The 17,039-nt window shown below is 28.9% G+C and overlaps 3 protein-coding genes and 1 long non-coding RNA gene across 15 annotated transcripts in view; 2 read left to right on the top strand and 2 right to left on the bottom strand.

Annotated features, from left to right (window-relative positions):
- Positions 1 to 1,929: 1,929 nt before the first annotated feature.
- Positions 1,930 to 4,507, top strand: LOC122524136 (inositol monophosphatase 1-like). The gene is made up of 6 exons (XM_043646233.1): positions 1,930 to 2,206; positions 2,637 to 2,770; positions 3,374 to 3,633; positions 3,812 to 3,917; positions 3,992 to 4,143; positions 4,228 to 4,507. The coding sequence occupies exons 1-6, from the start codon at positions 2,147 to 2,149 to the stop codon at positions 4,332 to 4,334; spliced, it is 819 nt and encodes a 272-aa protein (XP_043502168.1). The 5' UTR covers positions 1,930 to 2,146; the 3' UTR covers positions 4,335 to 4,507.
- A 122-nt stretch (positions 4,508 to 4,629) lies between these two features.
- On the bottom strand, positions 4,630 to 13,008 carry LOC122523907 (serine/threonine-protein kinase PRP4 homolog). 5 transcript variants are annotated; one of them, XR_006305405.1, is made up of 16 exons: positions 12,882 to 13,008; positions 12,220 to 12,387; positions 11,652 to 11,910; positions 11,033 to 11,577; positions 10,215 to 10,911; positions 9,779 to 10,129; positions 9,619 to 9,704; positions 9,299 to 9,445; positions 9,063 to 9,216; positions 8,720 to 8,972; positions 7,914 to 8,152; positions 7,468 to 7,668; positions 7,229 to 7,290; positions 6,715 to 6,788; positions 5,663 to 5,737; positions 4,630 to 5,227 (listed from the first exon to the last, which is right to left on the bottom strand). XR_006305405.1 is itself a non-coding variant. In XM_043645874.1 (13 exons), the coding sequence occupies exons 1-12, from the start codon at positions 12,884 to 12,886 to the stop codon at positions 7,468 to 7,470; spliced, it is 3,105 nt and encodes a 1,034-aa protein (XP_043501809.1). In that variant the 5' UTR covers positions 12,887 to 13,008; the 3' UTR covers positions 7,222 to 7,290. The 5 variants fall into 5 exon arrangements, 2 of the variants coding, with proteins under 2 accessions (XP_043501809.1, XP_043501810.1); XR_006305406.1 differs by having other exon boundaries at positions 7,229 to 7,668; positions 12,220 to 12,400; XR_006305404.1 differs by lacking the exons at positions 6,715 to 6,788; positions 7,229 to 7,290.
- A 120-nt stretch (positions 13,009 to 13,128) lies between these two features.
- Positions 13,129 to 17,039, top strand: part of LOC122524059 — a 143,094-nt gene continuing 139,183 nt past the window's right edge. For both annotated transcript variants that reach the window (XR_006305450.1, XR_006305449.1), the window contains exon 1: positions 13,129 to 13,331. This is a non-coding gene — a long non-coding RNA (uncharacterized LOC122524059). The remainder of the gene's footprint in view (positions 13,332 to 17,039) is intronic.
- Positions 13,566 to 17,039, bottom strand: part of LOC122524056 (titin) — an 89,570-nt gene continuing 86,096 nt past the window's right edge. For all 7 annotated transcript variants that reach the window (XM_043646101.1, XM_043646098.1, XM_043646102.1 and 4 more), the window contains 7 exons: positions 16,711 to 17,013; positions 16,465 to 16,619; positions 16,230 to 16,380; positions 15,755 to 15,859; positions 15,452 to 15,649; positions 15,042 to 15,347; positions 13,566 to 14,821 (listed from right to left, as the gene is read on the bottom strand). In XM_043646101.1, coding sequence (XP_043502036.1) covers positions 14,619 to 14,821; positions 15,042 to 15,347; positions 15,452 to 15,649; positions 15,755 to 15,859; positions 16,230 to 16,380; positions 16,465 to 16,619; positions 16,711 to 17,013 — 1,421 coding nt within the window. In that variant the 3' untranslated portion in view covers positions 13,566 to 14,618. The remainder of the gene's footprint in view (positions 14,822 to 15,041; positions 15,348 to 15,451; positions 15,650 to 15,754; positions 15,860 to 16,229; positions 16,381 to 16,464; positions 16,620 to 16,710; positions 17,014 to 17,039) is intronic.

Raw genomic sequence — 17,039 nt, 5'->3', positions numbered from 1 at the left:
CCAGTAACGTATATAAAAGTCTAAGAAAGTATTTAATCGTCGCTATGATCGAATTTATCGAAGTAATATAACAAATCTTCCCTTTTGAGTGTTGGCCTTGTAAAAGAGAAAGAAAGAAAGAAAGAAAGAAAGAGAGAATAAATATAAAACAACAAATTAAAATTTTGAGGCATTAATTAAATCGATTATATCGAATCGAAATAATGCCTGTGTGTTACTTGATTGAAATAACAGAAATATACAACGACGGGATTTAGTATTCGATCAATTATTCATTCGACGCTTATTATCTTTAAAAAGAATGCAAATAGAAAAGAAGAAATTATATATATATATATATAAGGTGTCCCAATTTGTTTCCGCAAAATTTTACCAGCGTATTCAATAAGAAAAAAGAAAAAAATGTTTTATAAACATGGGCTTTATTATAAAGTTATAATTAAAACACGAAACGACAATGGACTGCTTTCTTGTCGAATATTATATTAAATAGGAATAAATTGTCGATTCAAATTTCAATCGTTCCATTTTAAAAATAATGTCCGTTGTTATGAAATAAAATATATATATATAGCGTTTACGAAGAGAAAATAATTTATTGTATTATCAATATCTTGTTCATTTATTTTAATTGTAGTAAATACTATTTAAATAATTGTTGTATAATCAAATAAATATCGGCAATGCGTTTAAATGCTGCTGTCTCGGTAAAATACCAGTCCATTATCATTTTTGTTGTATATTTTTAATTAAACGTTTAAGAAAAACCCGTGTACATATTAAATTCGTTTTCTTATTTTTTAATTATAATGCATTCTGGTAAAATATTGTACTGGAACACCCTGTATAATATATAAATATACATAGAGAGACATATATACGAATATATGCACACCAAATGCTAACGCACGAATAAGAAAGTAAACGAAAATTGTTAATCGCAATAACAAGCGTCCATGATACGTGATGTCTGTATTTTATGTATTCACATTAGAAAATTAAGTGAAAGCCAAGAAAATAATACCTCGTGCTCCTTCGAGGTATGTACGATACATATCATTCCTTGTGGAACAAAATTAACTTTAGGTGTGATAATTAAAATATATATATATAGTATATATGAATGTACATATCGTAACGATCGAAGAAATAACATTATACACGAATATTAATTTGTTTTTGAAGGAAATGAGTATACTTAAAAAATTCCAAATGTTCATTCAATTGATTTAAAATAATTAATTTAATTAGAAATTTAACACATTGCACTTCGACCATAACGATACATACACGTATATGAGCATATATATACATGAAAAATGAAACAAACAAACAAAAAGACAAATATATATACATTATATTAAAAATTGCAAAGCTATGTATATGTATATGCGTTAAAAGTGACAATTAATATTGTTCTGTTAAACAATCGGCGTGTTTTTTTATACAATTCCCCCTCTAATGTTATATTTTTTTGTACATTGTTTAATTTATTTAATAGTTATACGACGTGATCAAATAAGGTGTCTCATTTTGTATATATGTTACAGTTAATAGATTAAATTTATTAATTTATAGAATAATTAAACTGAACAGTGTGTTAAAATATGTGAAATTTTAATTTGAAATTTGATTCCAAGTATGAGAAAAATAATAATGCAGTACAAGTACGGTGATCATTGTTTACTAAACAAATCTGATAAAAAAATAAAAATGAAAAATCAAAAAATATTATATGACATTTTTATCTTATGTTTTCACATAAAATTAATCCCTGAACTGGTTGTATATTTGATTTCTGTTTCATACTTTATAAAACATGAATAATTATTGTTTACTTTTGTGTAAACCCAGTGTCAACAGATTTAATTGTAAGTGCATACAAACAGCGCAAGTGCATTAATCAAATATCAATGGCGCCACAATCGCTATAGATGCAGTTTTGGAGTGGGTGAAGGAACAATGACGATCATTCTTTGACAGCAGCAGCTGACGAAAATGTAGTTAGTTAGTTGTCGGCATTCGTAACAGGATCTACGTTCAATTTTCTTTCTTATTATTTTCTTTGGTGCTCTCTTGATATAACAAAACGAGAAAATTATTACAACAATTTTATCACGATATTTTCATATTTCTAATCGTTAAAATGTCCAACATAGACGAATATTACTTGGAAATTCTTAGACTGGTCAAAGAAGCTGGCTCGGTAAGCAATAAGTTTCTCAGAATCTTATGTGTCTATATACATTGATCTTCATTTGATTATTTTCTCAAGAATTTCATCAATGAAATATCAAAATAATGATCATCCTGTGTATCAATATCCAATCGATTGGGACACAGCCTTCAATTTAATTTTAGTAACTTAGCTATGTATATCTAACACTTGTTTAGCTTCATGAAAGAGATTCTTTCATAGTAAAGAATTCAGTTTTCTATCCTATTTTATCTTTTTCACATTATTACGTCATACATCTTCACGTGTATGCACAAGTAATGGAGAAAATTATTCTGAAACATTTTTGAAATATTATTATTAAATTATAATGACATTTGATAGATAAGCAAATCGTTAAGAAATCGTAGTAAAAAAGAAAGTTTACTTTTAATTACTTAACTGATATCATATTCCGTAGATCGTAAGAGAAAAGATATATCAACGTAAAGATGCTATGACAAAATCCTGCGATGTGGATCTCGTTACGGAATGGGATCAAAAAGTTGAAAAACTTATCATGGATGGCATTTCTTCAAGATTTCCAGATCACAAGTATGTAAGATATACTTAATAATATTATTATTAACAATATATATTAACAATAAACGTAATGCGTTATCGTTAACAAATTCAAACGATCGGTTTTTAATTTTGAATTAACACGTAACGTAACGCACAATTGGTCAAATGAACGATTGTAAATTGGAAATAAAAAAAAAAAATCAAATGACCGATTGCAAATAAGGAAATAAAAATTCTTTAATATGAAATTAAAATTTGTCTTCGTTCAATGATCCCTTATAGCAAGTTTATTGATTCAATTGACCCTTTTCTAATTAATACCCATTGACACTCATTTCTCCTCTATAAAACGATTAATAGATTTGATCAATTTAATCAAAGGGGAACCCATAATAATTTCAATCAAAATGTTCACGCTAGTAATAGTTGATGAAATTTCCGTTCCAACTTGTACGATGATTTTTCTCGAACATTTTTGCTATGCCCTATTTGTTTGCTTTAATAAAAAAAAGAAAAAGAATGTTAGTGACTTTTGACTGAAGATAGACGATATGAAATGATTATATATGATTAATCAATAAAACTTGAATACCTTGATAATTAACTTGAATATATATATATAATTGTTTTCAGATTCATTGGCGAGGAGACCACATCAACTGGTAAAAAAGCAGAATTAACTGATGCACCAACATGGATCATAGATCCTATCGATGGAACTATGAATTTTGTTCATGGTTTGCCACATACATGCATATCAGTTTGTTTGCATATAGGAAAAGTTGCGGAAATCGGTGTTGTTTATAATCCTATTTTAGAACAGCTATTTACAGCTCGCAGAGGCAAGGGTGCTTTTTTAAACGGTGCTCCGATACGAGTTTCTGGTCAGAAAGGTGATTTATTTTTAAGTGGATCTAAAAAATGTTATTAAGAAAACTTTCATAAAGTACATAACTTATATATATATATATATATATATAATTATCTTTATAATTTTTGTATGATTTTCTTTTATGATCACATACCTTTATTTTATTCAACTTCGTAAAAATAGATCTAATAATTTTTCAGAGTTAAGTAAATCCTTAATCATGACGGAGATGGGTACAAGTAGAGATCCCGAGAAAATGAAAATTGTCTTTCAAAATGTTAATATTTTGACACCACAGATCCATGGGTAAAATAAAGATGAAACATTTGTAATAGTGTATAAGTGTATTTAAACAATTAATTAATGAGTTTCTTCTTTAGGTTGAGAACATTAGGATCGTGTGCTTTGAATATATGTATGGTGGCACTTGGTGGTGCTGATATTTGTTTCGAATTTGGAATTCATGCTTGGGACATTGCGGCTGGTGATCTTATCGTCAGAGAAGCAGGAGGCGTTTGTATAGATCCAGCAGGTTTACGATAATTTAATTACTTTTTCCTTTTTCTTTAACTGGCATTTTTATGAAAATTTTCAATATAAAATGTGTTCCCATTAGGAGGACCATTTGATGTTATGAGCAGAAGAGTATTATGTGCATCTTCTATGGAATTAGCTCAAGAATTAAGTAAACAACTTATACAGTATTACCCAGAACGAGATTGAAGATACAAATGATTACTAAATGATCATTCTTGTTATTTTCCTCATATAGTATTTACTTTTTTGGTTGTAAGTACTTATACCAAAGATTCCAATTGTGTATATATATATATTATACATGATATCTTTGACAAATTATGTTTTATAATGACACTTATAGAAATGAAAAATAAAGAGAATATTTTGAATCTTAAACCATACTTTGTTTGTTTCCTTTAACGTTATATTATCGGTTGATTATTTGTGATTATTTATCTATACTACAATATTATAATAATAAAAGAACAAATTTATAAAATCGTATAATATATAAAATATATTTTTTCATAATTACATTTTGTACAGAAAATTAATAGATAGTATTTCATTAATCCAAAGTTTCCATATCTAGGTGTGATTGTATTATATTACTATATTTATTGTATAATATATTAAAAATGCGTGTGCATATATATAAATATTAATACATTGTACTTTTTCATTGTATGTTCCTTCAGTATTATACATGTGTAATATCCTTTTATTACTCTTAATTAATTATCTGAAAACTCAAAGCCATAGTGATTAGAATATTTATTAAGATCTTAATCATTGTTTGTCGTCTTATAAATAATGGATTGTAAAATCGCAATATTTTAATTATTTTCACGATATATACTTTACCTGCATACGTACTTACAGTTTTGCTTTCCTTAATGAATCTTTAAGACAAACCTTGTACCGGCTCAAATTAGTTCGATCTTTGATGATCCAATTTTTTGGATGACTCGATGATGATATCTTGTTTAAGCAGGTATGACGACACGGTGTAGTTTTTACCATTCCTTTGGGACACCTTTCATTATTCCTTCTCAGCATCTGATCTCTTCCGTTGCCTCCCCTCCTCACAGGGAGGGCTATAAGTGAAACATTACCAAATTGTCAATTAGAAAAGCATATGTTAAAGTTGTTATTGGATATATTCTTTTATTTCTGTATAAATATATACGTATATATTGAAATGTGCTTAAAATTTCTACTTGTCCTCCTCATACACAAATCTTATATTTTTGATTACATTTAATATACGCGAGGGCTTTTTCATTATTATTATTATAATTATTATTATATCGTATTATTATTGTTATTATTAATTATTACTATTATTAATATTAATATTATTTTTAATATTATTATTACGATATTGTTTGTTGTCGTTAGAAAAATTATGAAGTATAAATTCTTTGTCTAGATTACACACAACATTGTTTATGACTGTCAATAAACTATGTACGATATGTTACAAGAATCGGATATATTAAATATCCCATAAGGCAGCCCCCTATGAATACCTTGCAACGGGATCAGCGCTAAAGGCCCTTGAAAGGTCCGCTTGCACATAAAGATGATTCGAATTGATGATTCATCTGAAACATAAGCAGCCTCGTACAGTTTTCCCTTATTAAAAATTATTCCATGAACCATTTAAACAGCACTGAAAGTCTGCTCTATTGTATATTAAATAATAACTGAATAGTTTAAATAAAATATCAGTTAAAGAATTTTAATTCTTAAAACTATAATATATATGTTATGTATTACAGAAATGTGTATATCCTGTAATATAATTGTTGTACGTTTCTAAAATATCCTATAATATGAAATAATATATATTATATATATATCTCATATAATAATATAGTCATAATATATCATATAATAAGATATATATATATATATATATAATAAATATATCTATGTATATATGTTTGATTAACTTTTGAAACTGTTTACTGAACTTCGAATAAAAAATATTTTCGATTCACGTTTATGTTTATATGTATATATATATATATATATGTATATAATTATATTATATATTAATTTATATTAATTTTGTTTAAGTTATTGAAGATCGATTAACAATACGATAAATCTATTATGTCGTTCCATTAAAATATAACTGTATGCTTAAGTTTGTTAATACAACAAGAAGACACACGTAGATCACTTTTGTAGCTAACACTTAAAACGCAATAAACTCGTAAGTGATATAGTGACTGAAAATATAAAATGCAGGGCTCTCTCCACTTTCTGTTAAGCATTTGTATTTTTATTTCAATAGTTGATCTACTTATTATACAATTTTTTTTCTTCTTCAGATTATACACCAAGTTTCTATTTGCGAATGTCATTTTTATGAATCGCTGACGTAAGAGAACAAGAAAAAAATACCGTTCCTGAACTGGGTAATGAAATTTTGTGAGTCTTACAATCTCTTGGTTTTTTTCTTTCATAACAAATATTTAATATTAATGTATCGTATAATAATTTATAAGAGATACTATCCGTAAGGAAGTCGCGCTTTAAATCGAAAAAGTGAAAAAAGAAAATTACCACATACCACCATAATGCTAAGTATCGATGGCCAGTTCATGCTGAAAGAGGCGGTCACTTTTTCCAGTCTGACTCATTCACCTAAGAACAACGTTACTTTTAGGTAACAAATATTTATAAGATTGGTAAGAATATATCTTTTTTTTTCTCTCTTTTCTTTTTTCTATTTTTTTGTCTTTTTTCTTTTCTTTTTGTCAACATGAGCTCGTTACCTTTTAATTTGTAATAATGATTATTATTCGAAGATTAAAATAAAAAATGCAAATAATGCAATTACGTAATATGTTATAAATTCTGTGAATGTTTTTTAAATAATGAAATACTACGTTCCCGGTATAATTGTTTATACAGCAGATAGTAGCTAAGAATTTACTTCATTACGAAAATTGATTATGTCTTATAAAAAATATTGCACTCTATTGACCTGTATTAGTACTTAACAATCAATTAAATACATTATTTCAGATTGATAGAGTACAAGGTTGTTGCAATATGATGATATATGCATTATAAATATTTACTGCTTTATGCTCTTCGTTGTCTTGATTGAGTTACACTTGAAACTTTGCGCCGCCTCTTTCTGCTAAAACCAATACAGACAGTTCATGTAAGACAGACACCATTTACGCTACCAATATCCGTATTTGATATTTGATAATATCCGATTTGTTTTTGGATTATCGTTAGCGGTGTCTCATTTCAAATTCACAAAATTATGTCAATTATTTTTCTGTTGTAGAAGGACCCTAGGCAGGGTTACCTAAATTTTTTCTTGTATAAAAGGGTGTGCCAGAGCATGGTTCACAGTGATTCTTTTCCCTGCATCCAACATCAACGTGCGTTCTAATAAATCTTTAAGCTGACCAACTTTCCGACTTTGTTCGGGTGGTAATGAATTCCCACCAAGTTCAGCATTAAGGTCACGAGTTGCTGGGAGGGTGGACATTACGACGACTTTTTCCTAAAAATAAACACGTTGAAAAACCTCATCTATTTATAAAATTATAGCAAAACGCAACGGAAGAGAGCCGATTTTATTATAGAAATTGATTATTATAAAAATAAAATAAATTGTAAATGTAAAAATTGTATATAAATACGAGAGAAATTTGTATGTCCAATGATAAAATATTGTTTAACAAATATAAAATACAGCTTACCACACGAGAAAACGTAATCATAGAGAAAAATTGTAGAGAGACTTACCCGCTCAGTAACTTTATCAACTTCATGATAAAGAAAATTGCAGTTAGAGTCAAAGTGTTGATCCTTGAAGGTTCCTTTCCTTATTAGTTTATTAGGCATTTTGCCCTTTAGATCCATGAAGAATTTCAACATCTGATTGTTCGTTTTGCCAGAAAACATTATTTTTCCAGTGTATAGTTCATATATTGTGCATCCAACAGACCACATGTCAATGCCAAAATCATAGGGTATACCAAGAACTAAAAAAAGGAAATATTATCTCTGATACATAACAAAAATTCTATAGCAGGAAACATGTTTCCTATATAAAGATCTATAAGTCCGTCCAACAAGTTGAGCCACTAGAAATTGAAATTTTAAATGGCCCCTACAAAAGGTAGTAAATTTGATGTTTCATGAATGAACTGTTGAGATTTACTTCTACTTCTACTACTACAGTATTTGAAGATTGTATATGCGCTACTGTTTCAATTATGTGCTTTTGTTTATTTCTACTGACTCGACTTTTTGGGTAAATAATAAATTTGAAATTTTTTATAATATTAGTGTACCAAAGTTTCATTCTTATTTGATCATTTGGAAAGTTAGAAATTGAAAATAAAAGTAAAATAGCTATATGAGACTAATAATCTACCTTCTCTCACAAATTATAATAATATTTTCTTCATTGTCACTCTGTCTTAAGATGATCACGCATTATAAGGTTGTCTATCCTGTCTATCCAGATAATTTTATTCGTACACTGACTGTTATAATTTATTTTCATTTACATAAAAATATATGTAATAATTAATTAATATACTTACTAATTTCTGGAGCACGATAAAATCTTGATACAAGATATGGTGTTATCTCATTTTCATGAGCATGAGATGCAGAACCAAAGTCACAAAGTTTTAATACCAGTTTACTTTCACTGACTAGAATATTGTCTGGTTTAATGTCAGCGTGTAAAATATTCGCTCGTTTTAATAATTTTAATGCAAGGAAAAGTTGCTGCGTGTACGATCTTACAGCTTTAACATGCAAGCCAACATCCTTGCCATATTTTTTTAATACCTATATAATAAAAGGAAAAAAATATATTTATAAATTATCTACATGTAATAATATCTATGCTCATATATATATATATTTTTATATACAAACCTCTCTTAAATTCATGGCTAATGGTTCGAAAACCATACATAAATGATTTTTATGAAAGAAATGCCTAAATAGTCTCAAACAATGAAATCGATCTTCTGGATCTGCATCGTTGAGCTTCCGAAGGATTTCTAATTCCTTAAGACCAGTACGATGCCTGTAAAAGATGTAAAAATAATATAATAAAATTGCCCGTACTTGTATAAGATTTATGAATATTATGTAAATAAATTTCTTACATAATTTCATTATTCCGAATAATTTTTACAGCAACATCTAAATTGCCTCGTGCACTGTCTCTAGCCCTTACGACATTGCTAAAAACTCCTTGTCCCGTGTAACCATAAACAACATATCGAGAATCCAGTGTCTCGCCAACTCGAACACTAAAATTGATATTACATTATTCGATTAAACTTATTTAAGAAAATTCCATATATACATCAAAATTGTAAAAACACTTCTATAGGTTCTAAAATAAATTATTAAAAAATATTTATTTATTATGATTTTCAAGACATTATATAAAAAGTTAAAAATAAAATAGTATATATCTTACCGATAATATCCTTCCGCATCATCCCAATTATCTGTTAAACTAGGATTGTCTGGACCACCTAAACGTTTACCTTCAACGGTAGGACTCTAGAAAAGTGCAATAATAAAAATTACGATTATGATAATATAATAAATAGAATATTTCCGCAAAACATACATACATTAAAATCACCAATATTATCAGCTTCAGCAAACATATCCCATTCATTTGTTTTTTTTGTACTTTGTTTTTCATCTTGTTTAACTTTCTCTGTAATTTTTATGTTTTCAATCTTTTCAGATTCTTCTGGTAATGCATCCTCAAATCTAGACTTTCTTTTTTTAACTGGCTGTGGTGATTTTGGTTTTTCAGGCAGTGGTGGAGTATGACTCTCCGAAGTAGATTCATTATTATTTGAAGGCATCTCTGGTGATTTTTGAGATGTATTTGAATGACTTTCTGACGGAGGAGTTCCAGTGACAGCTGTTACATCGGCAGACATATTTGAATCCTCATTTGGTCCATTTAATCGCTAAATAGAAAAAAACATATAAGATATTACATAAAATAAATGAAACAATATCTAATAAGACTCTTAAATTTATATAATCAAATACCTTGAGTAACTCTTCTCTTTGTTTCCTTCTACGTTCAATAATAGCTTCCTCATCCTCCTCTTCTTCAATGTCGATATCCTTCATATCGTCTTCGCTAGAACTGTCAGAACGTTCTACTTTTAGGCCTTCCGATAAAGAATCTTTGTACTTATCACTTCTTTCTTTTTTACCATTCTTTTCTCTATCCCTGTCATGATCTCGAATGTGTTTTTCCCTATCCCTACGACTTCGAGACAAAGAACGCGATCTTTTATAACGATCATTGCGATCTCTATCCATTCTATTTCTAAGGGGACTACGAGATCTTCTTATACTTCTAGATCGTTCTCTAATTTTCTCATGATTCCGACTATCACGTCGATCTCGTGCATCCGTATCACGACTGGCTTGTCTATCTCTATTTGCATGACGATCTCGACTAGCATGTCGTTCTCTACTGTCTCTTTTATCACGACTGGAATGACGATCTTTACTTAGTGGTCTGTCTCGATTATAACGATCGCGACTATTATGCCGATCTCGACTTGATTGCCGATCTCGACTGCTTTGACGATCCCGATTGTCTCCTCTATCACGACTATCGCGTCTCGATGAAATATGCTTTATATCAACTTTAGTATCTTGACTTTTTGAATCATTATGAGATCTAGATAAATGTCGACCCAAGTCTCGCTTTCTGTCTCCTCGTTCTTCCTCCCTGGAACAAAATAATAATAATAATAATAACAATTACATTAATAAATAACACTAATACGTTTATTAAATTTAACATAATATAAAAATGTTTCATATCTTGCATTAAAATAAATGCAACTCACCTTCTATCGTACTCTCTTTTACGTGGTTCATCCCTTCTACTACTACTACTAGTTTCTTTACGTCTATCTTCTTCTATCCTTTTCCTAGAATCTTCTTTCCTAGAATCATCCTTATGCCTCTCGTTAGTTTTTCGTTTCTCATCTCTTCTCACATCATCTCTTTTTATTTCTTCTCTTGGCCGAGTCTTATCCTCTCTTCTTCTGTCAGAATCCCTTCTCTTATCTTTGTGGTCTTCTCTGCTTCTTCGATCTCTACTCATATCTACTATAACTCGCCTTTCAGGCTTTGATATTTTTTTACGTTCCCTACTTCCTGACTTACTTCTAGGTCGTTTTTTGTGGAGTATATTGTCATCTTCGCTATCATCTTCTACGACTATTACATCTGGTGTTTCCGCTTTTATTTCTTCATCCTCCTCTCCTTCATCTTCTTCCTCTTCTCCTTCTTCTTCTTCCTCTTCCTCCTCTTCTTCCTCTTCGAGTTCCTTATCTTCCTTTTCAGATTCATCTGACAAGTATTGAACTAAACACGCTTGTAATCGTTCCTATAAATAAATGATAATACTTAAAAACGTACTTAAACAATTATTACAAATATTTTTAATTATTACACGCATACCTTTTGTTTCATTAATTCCTCCAAATCAATATCATCTTCAATAATAGTACAATCGACTTCATCCGAATCAAGATCCACAAGTTTTTCATCTTCACTTTCTTCTGTAGAAACTATTTCCAACAATGAATTTTTAACTTTGCCATTCATGCCAATACGACTTATACGTTTCTGATTAATACGTTGTAATGTTTCCTCTGACAACCCACCATTTGCTATTCCTTTTTCTTTATGTGGTCTTTTATGTTTCTTGTGTTTTTTTCTATAAATTCATTAAATGAAATATTTTATCTTTTATATTTATTAAAACAAATTTAACACTAAATGTACCATGACTATTCAAATAATCAATTGAAAAACTTTTTGTAGCAATTCTTATAAGTTACAGTGCTACTTGATGAGTCAAAAATTCTTATTGCATAAATGGTATATTTTTTGCTATACATACATTGGAAAATATATGACTTTTTAAAGATGGGTTATTTGATCCGCTATGATAAAAATAGTATACATAAAGCATCAGTACGTTTAGTGTTAAGAGATGTTCATAATATTAATATACTTTAAATACCTTTCTTGTCTATCTATTCTTCCATCTTCTTTCTCTATCACTCTATCTTTTTTATGTTTGTGGTGTTTATGTTTTCTTTTTTTCTTTTTCCTTTGATCTCCGAGCATATCTGATTCAGAGTCTATACCAGTAATTTCTCTTTTGGAATCTAAATCTACATCGGATGAGCTAAAATATATTGCTTACATATTATAAAATTGATATAAGATGAATTTCAAATATTATTATTATTATTATTATTATGATGATGATTATTATTATTCTTAGTTTTATTATCAATAAAAAGTAGTAAACGTTGAAATACATCAGATATTGAATTAAGATTTAAAATATTAATAAACGAATTGACCGTTTTCCGTTTTGAGCAGTCAAGTGAAAGATGTGAAGGTTACAAACAATGAATTTTAGGTTATTATTGAATAAATATTTGGAAAAAAATTTGTAAAAATTATTTTTTTATAAAATCTAAGTATTATTGAATCGATATAATTATAAACGTATACAATTTTTAACGATGTTTATTTCGCAAAAATCTAAAAACAAACAGTTCTCCCACAAATATGATGTAAACAGAATGCCAGATGCATATCATTCTATACTGAACGAATCAATTGTTCAAAAAATCTGTATAAATTCTATATAACGTAAAAAAGCCTACTCACCCCATGTTGATGTTATATAAATTATAAATAATGAAAATATTATGGAATCACTTCACTTGATAATACGCATACGTTCATTCTTTAACAAGAAGCCATTTTGTATTATCGATTCTTCTGTTGCTTCATCTCGAATGGGACATCGAATATCGATATAACTTAATATCGATTATTGCGATTAATTCATACAATTCGAATTTCGGAGTTTTTAATTATTAATAAATACTGTAAAAAATACCATAAAAAAAGTGTCGGACCGTCGTACAGTAGATACAAATTCAATTTTAATTACTATCAGACGTAGATTCTATATTTATATGTTGAAATCGGAAGAAAAAGAAGAAGAAGAAATCGGACAAATATTAATTGCACTATGCGCGTTTAAAGAGACTGCAATTTTCGAGATGCAGCGAGTCAAGTCTTTACGCTCACGTTTCAACTGATAATTTACAGGTGTGTATAAGTAATTATTTATAACAAATAGTTGATAAAGATGCTGCAAGGGTCTATTAAACATATTCCACTGATTAAAAGTCCTCCAAAAAGTACTTTCGTTTTTAATTTTTAATTTTCAATGCGTTATACTAGAAAATAAAAGACTGCCTTTAAATATTTATTAATTTTAATCAGTCGAACAAGAGAGAAGGGGGAAAGAGTATTGAAAAATAAAAAAGATAAACTGTAATATTATGTTTATAATTTGAGATAATTTAATTCATAAAATATTTTACAATGTAATTACGAGCAATGCAGCACATCCTTGGTACTATATTGGTGATGTTGTTTAGCACCTATATTTTACGTCTCGCGATAATACCAAAGATATGTCACATTTAAATCTCGTTTTGATTCGACAGTTACGACCAGTCCTTTAAAATGTTGATTACGAAAATCAACGATAATCAATAATTAATATAATTAAATCTATCGGCAATGATAATAAGTAATATTAAAAATATAGATTACAGATTAATAATAAATACTTAAAAGTAATACTCCCAAACAACTCTAATAATAAGTGACTGAACGTTGCCTACCGTATGCAACATTCTTGGGCGGACATATATATGACGAAGGGAAAGGGAAAAGGGTGTAAAGGTAGTTCAACTTTCAATTGTTCAATTATCGTGCCATTCATATCACGTTTTTCAATAAGAGAAGTATTCAAAGGACAATTCCGAGTTATCGTTTAGTTGCATTATCGTTCTCCTGTTAAAATATTTCATAGGAAATCGAAAAAGCAGTCCGTTTTTTCTCTTTTTTTTTAAGTCAACATTTGTCTCCTAGCTTAATCAGATTTGTAAATGTGAATTTAGTTTGTTCGACCTGTCAATCTTTCAAAAAGAGATTATTTTACAAAATTCTTAATAAATAAACATTTGATTTAATCATATAATGTAATCTCATTATGTAATATAACCTCTGACTAGTTCTTACACTCGTCCAATCTGTTTTAGTTCATAAAATACCAAAGAAAAGGAAGTTAACCTATCATATTTTCTTTTATGAAAGAACTGTAAGTGACATGTGTCGTTAGTTTAAAAAAGCTCGTAGATTATTCTTCTTGTTGATCTTCTTTCACTTTTTCTTATAAATCAAAATAAAAATATCCTTTTTGTTCCTAACCTTGATTAAAGTTTTGTTCATTGCATTTAGTAACGACAAGTACCAAATGCATTCTTGATAAGAAATAGATTCTCATAGAAATAATAGAATAACCGTTTAAAATTGTAGAAATGCTTATTTGAATAGTTTCTTAGCATTATGCCAAATGCGGAAAAAGTATTCATCCTTTCTAAGAAGTCTTCCTCTAGCGTAAGAATGAATATCAGCATCCATGTTATGCTCTCGCAGCCAGGAACTTGTATTTTCTGTGCTGAAACTCACAGACGCAGGCTCACCTTTGTCCGTTGCTTCTGCGACTGGCTCCACCACTGCTAATTCTAAGATACAAAAGATTACATGCATGAGTTTATGAAAAATGAATATTAATATGTTAAGCACTAAGCCTCTTTTGTTGAGCTTTGTTCAGTGATGTTCACATGATGATGATGCAAACATGGTCTGAATGTAAAGTATATTCTCAGTCATTAGTGACTGAGACATGGCAATTAACATGTTAATATGATTATATTAATCTATAATATAATACATGTATCGTACCTGAAGTTGGTAGTATTTTAAAAGGCTCATCTGACTCCAACGGTTCACTGAGACCAACCTCATTTCTAACGTAAATTCTCACTAGATACTCATGATTCTCTTGAAGATCTTTTATATTTATCTTTAATATATCAGCCTTGACTCGTCCTACTTCAATCCACATAGTCTTTTTAGCATCCCTCATAACGATTCTATATCCTTCTAAAGGTGCACCACCATCTGATTCTGGTCTACCCCATTCTATAACCACTGTATTTGCAGCTATTTGTCTGATTTCTAGTGGGGCAGTAGGTGCTGATGGTACAGCTAATAGAAATAGAGATTTTATTAGAATAGTATACAAATCTGTTTCATTAAATTAATAACTATATAGTTGCATATATGAACATTAATATTATAGGTATACATACTAGCGTGAGTTTTAAGAGTAACTGGTTCTGAATTTGTAGGTAAACTGAGACCCATACTATTCTCAGCAAATACTCTGAACAGAAATTCACTTTCCTTCAAATTTTCAATGCAATATTGGTGAGTTGTAGCTTCCAAAGTAACGACCTTTATCCATCTTGAACCTTTACCAATTAATGGTCGTTTTTCGATAATGTAACCTGTTGGATATTTGGTAAAGAAATATATATGTATATAAGTATGCATATAATATTATTTTATAATAAATTAGAGAATTAATTTATATATATATATATATTCATTACCTGTAAGTTCAGTTCCTCCATTATTAGCTGGCGGGAACCATGTAAGTGTTACACTTTTACTTGTGAAGTTTATTACTCGAACATTGAGCGGACTAGATGGTGGAGCTAAAAATATAGAATATATATTTATTACATTGTTCTATAAATTTGTTTGTTATTACACTCATTAAGATTTGTGGATGAGAAAAATGGTTAATATTAATTGTGTGATGCACATATTAAAACAAGCCATCTACTTACTTTTACTTAAAACAATTTTTGATGGTGGAAATATGCCTAGTAATGCGTATAAGTTGCTATCTGTAAGCTTTGTTATTTCTAAGCAAAAGCAAAAGCAAAAGTATAAGCATTAAAGTAGCAAAATTTTGATAAATAATAATAAGTAATAATTTTATAAGCGTAGCAATGATTTTCTACATTCGTAAATTAAATTTCTTTATATCCATTAATTTATTTTGTAATTATTATTACTTACTTGCTCTCTTTCCAGCTATAATTGGTTCTTCGGAGATGTATGGTTCACTCATTCCAATTTTATTTCTTGCTGTTATTCTAAAATCGTATGCCATATCGGTTTTCAGGTTTGATACACTGATGTTTGTCACCTCAGCCTTTGTGTTGCCCACCTATAATTTAATTATTTTTATTTAATTCCATGTATTTTTAAAATAAATATTTGAGATTTATATAATTTATGTATATATATATACCTTCTGCCATTCTTTCTTTGATGACTCTGTCATTTCAATGGTGTAATCTATGATTGGTGAGCCACCATCATTTTCTGGAGCTTGCCATTTTATTGTGAAGGATGTTTTAGTCATGCCAGAAACCTCTAAAGGTCCTCTTGGTGGTCCAGGTGGATCTATGAAAATTAAGTAGAAAAAATAGAATATAATAATATAGATATACATATATTAAATATTTTTAAATATAATTTAAGACTATATATGTACCATCGGACTTTCTTGTCTTTATTGGTTCAGATTCTAAAGGTTCTGATGCACCTACAGAATTTTTAGCAATTACTCTGAACATATACTCTACTTCTAATTGTAACTTTTGTACACAGAAACTTTCTATGTCTTTATCAACATCAGCTACTTTCGTCCAATTCATCTTAGCTGTTTCACATTTTTCAATAGTATATTTTTCTATTTCAATACCACCGTCATCAACTGGTGCTTTCCATTCAACTGTGATACGATCTTGCCTGATCTCTTTTGTTATTATTGGTCCTTGAGGTTTACCTGGTTTATCTAAAAAATAAAGTTATTTGAAATGT

Source organism: Polistes fuscatus, unplaced genomic scaffold (assembly GCF_010416935.1).
Source record: "Polistes fuscatus isolate 324 unplaced genomic scaffold, CU_Pfus_HIC Scaffold7, whole genome shotgun sequence".
Lineage (NCBI taxonomy): Eukaryota > Metazoa > Arthropoda > Insecta > Hymenoptera > Vespidae > Polistes > Polistes fuscatus.
This window is presented reverse-complemented; position numbering and strand designations above follow the sequence as displayed.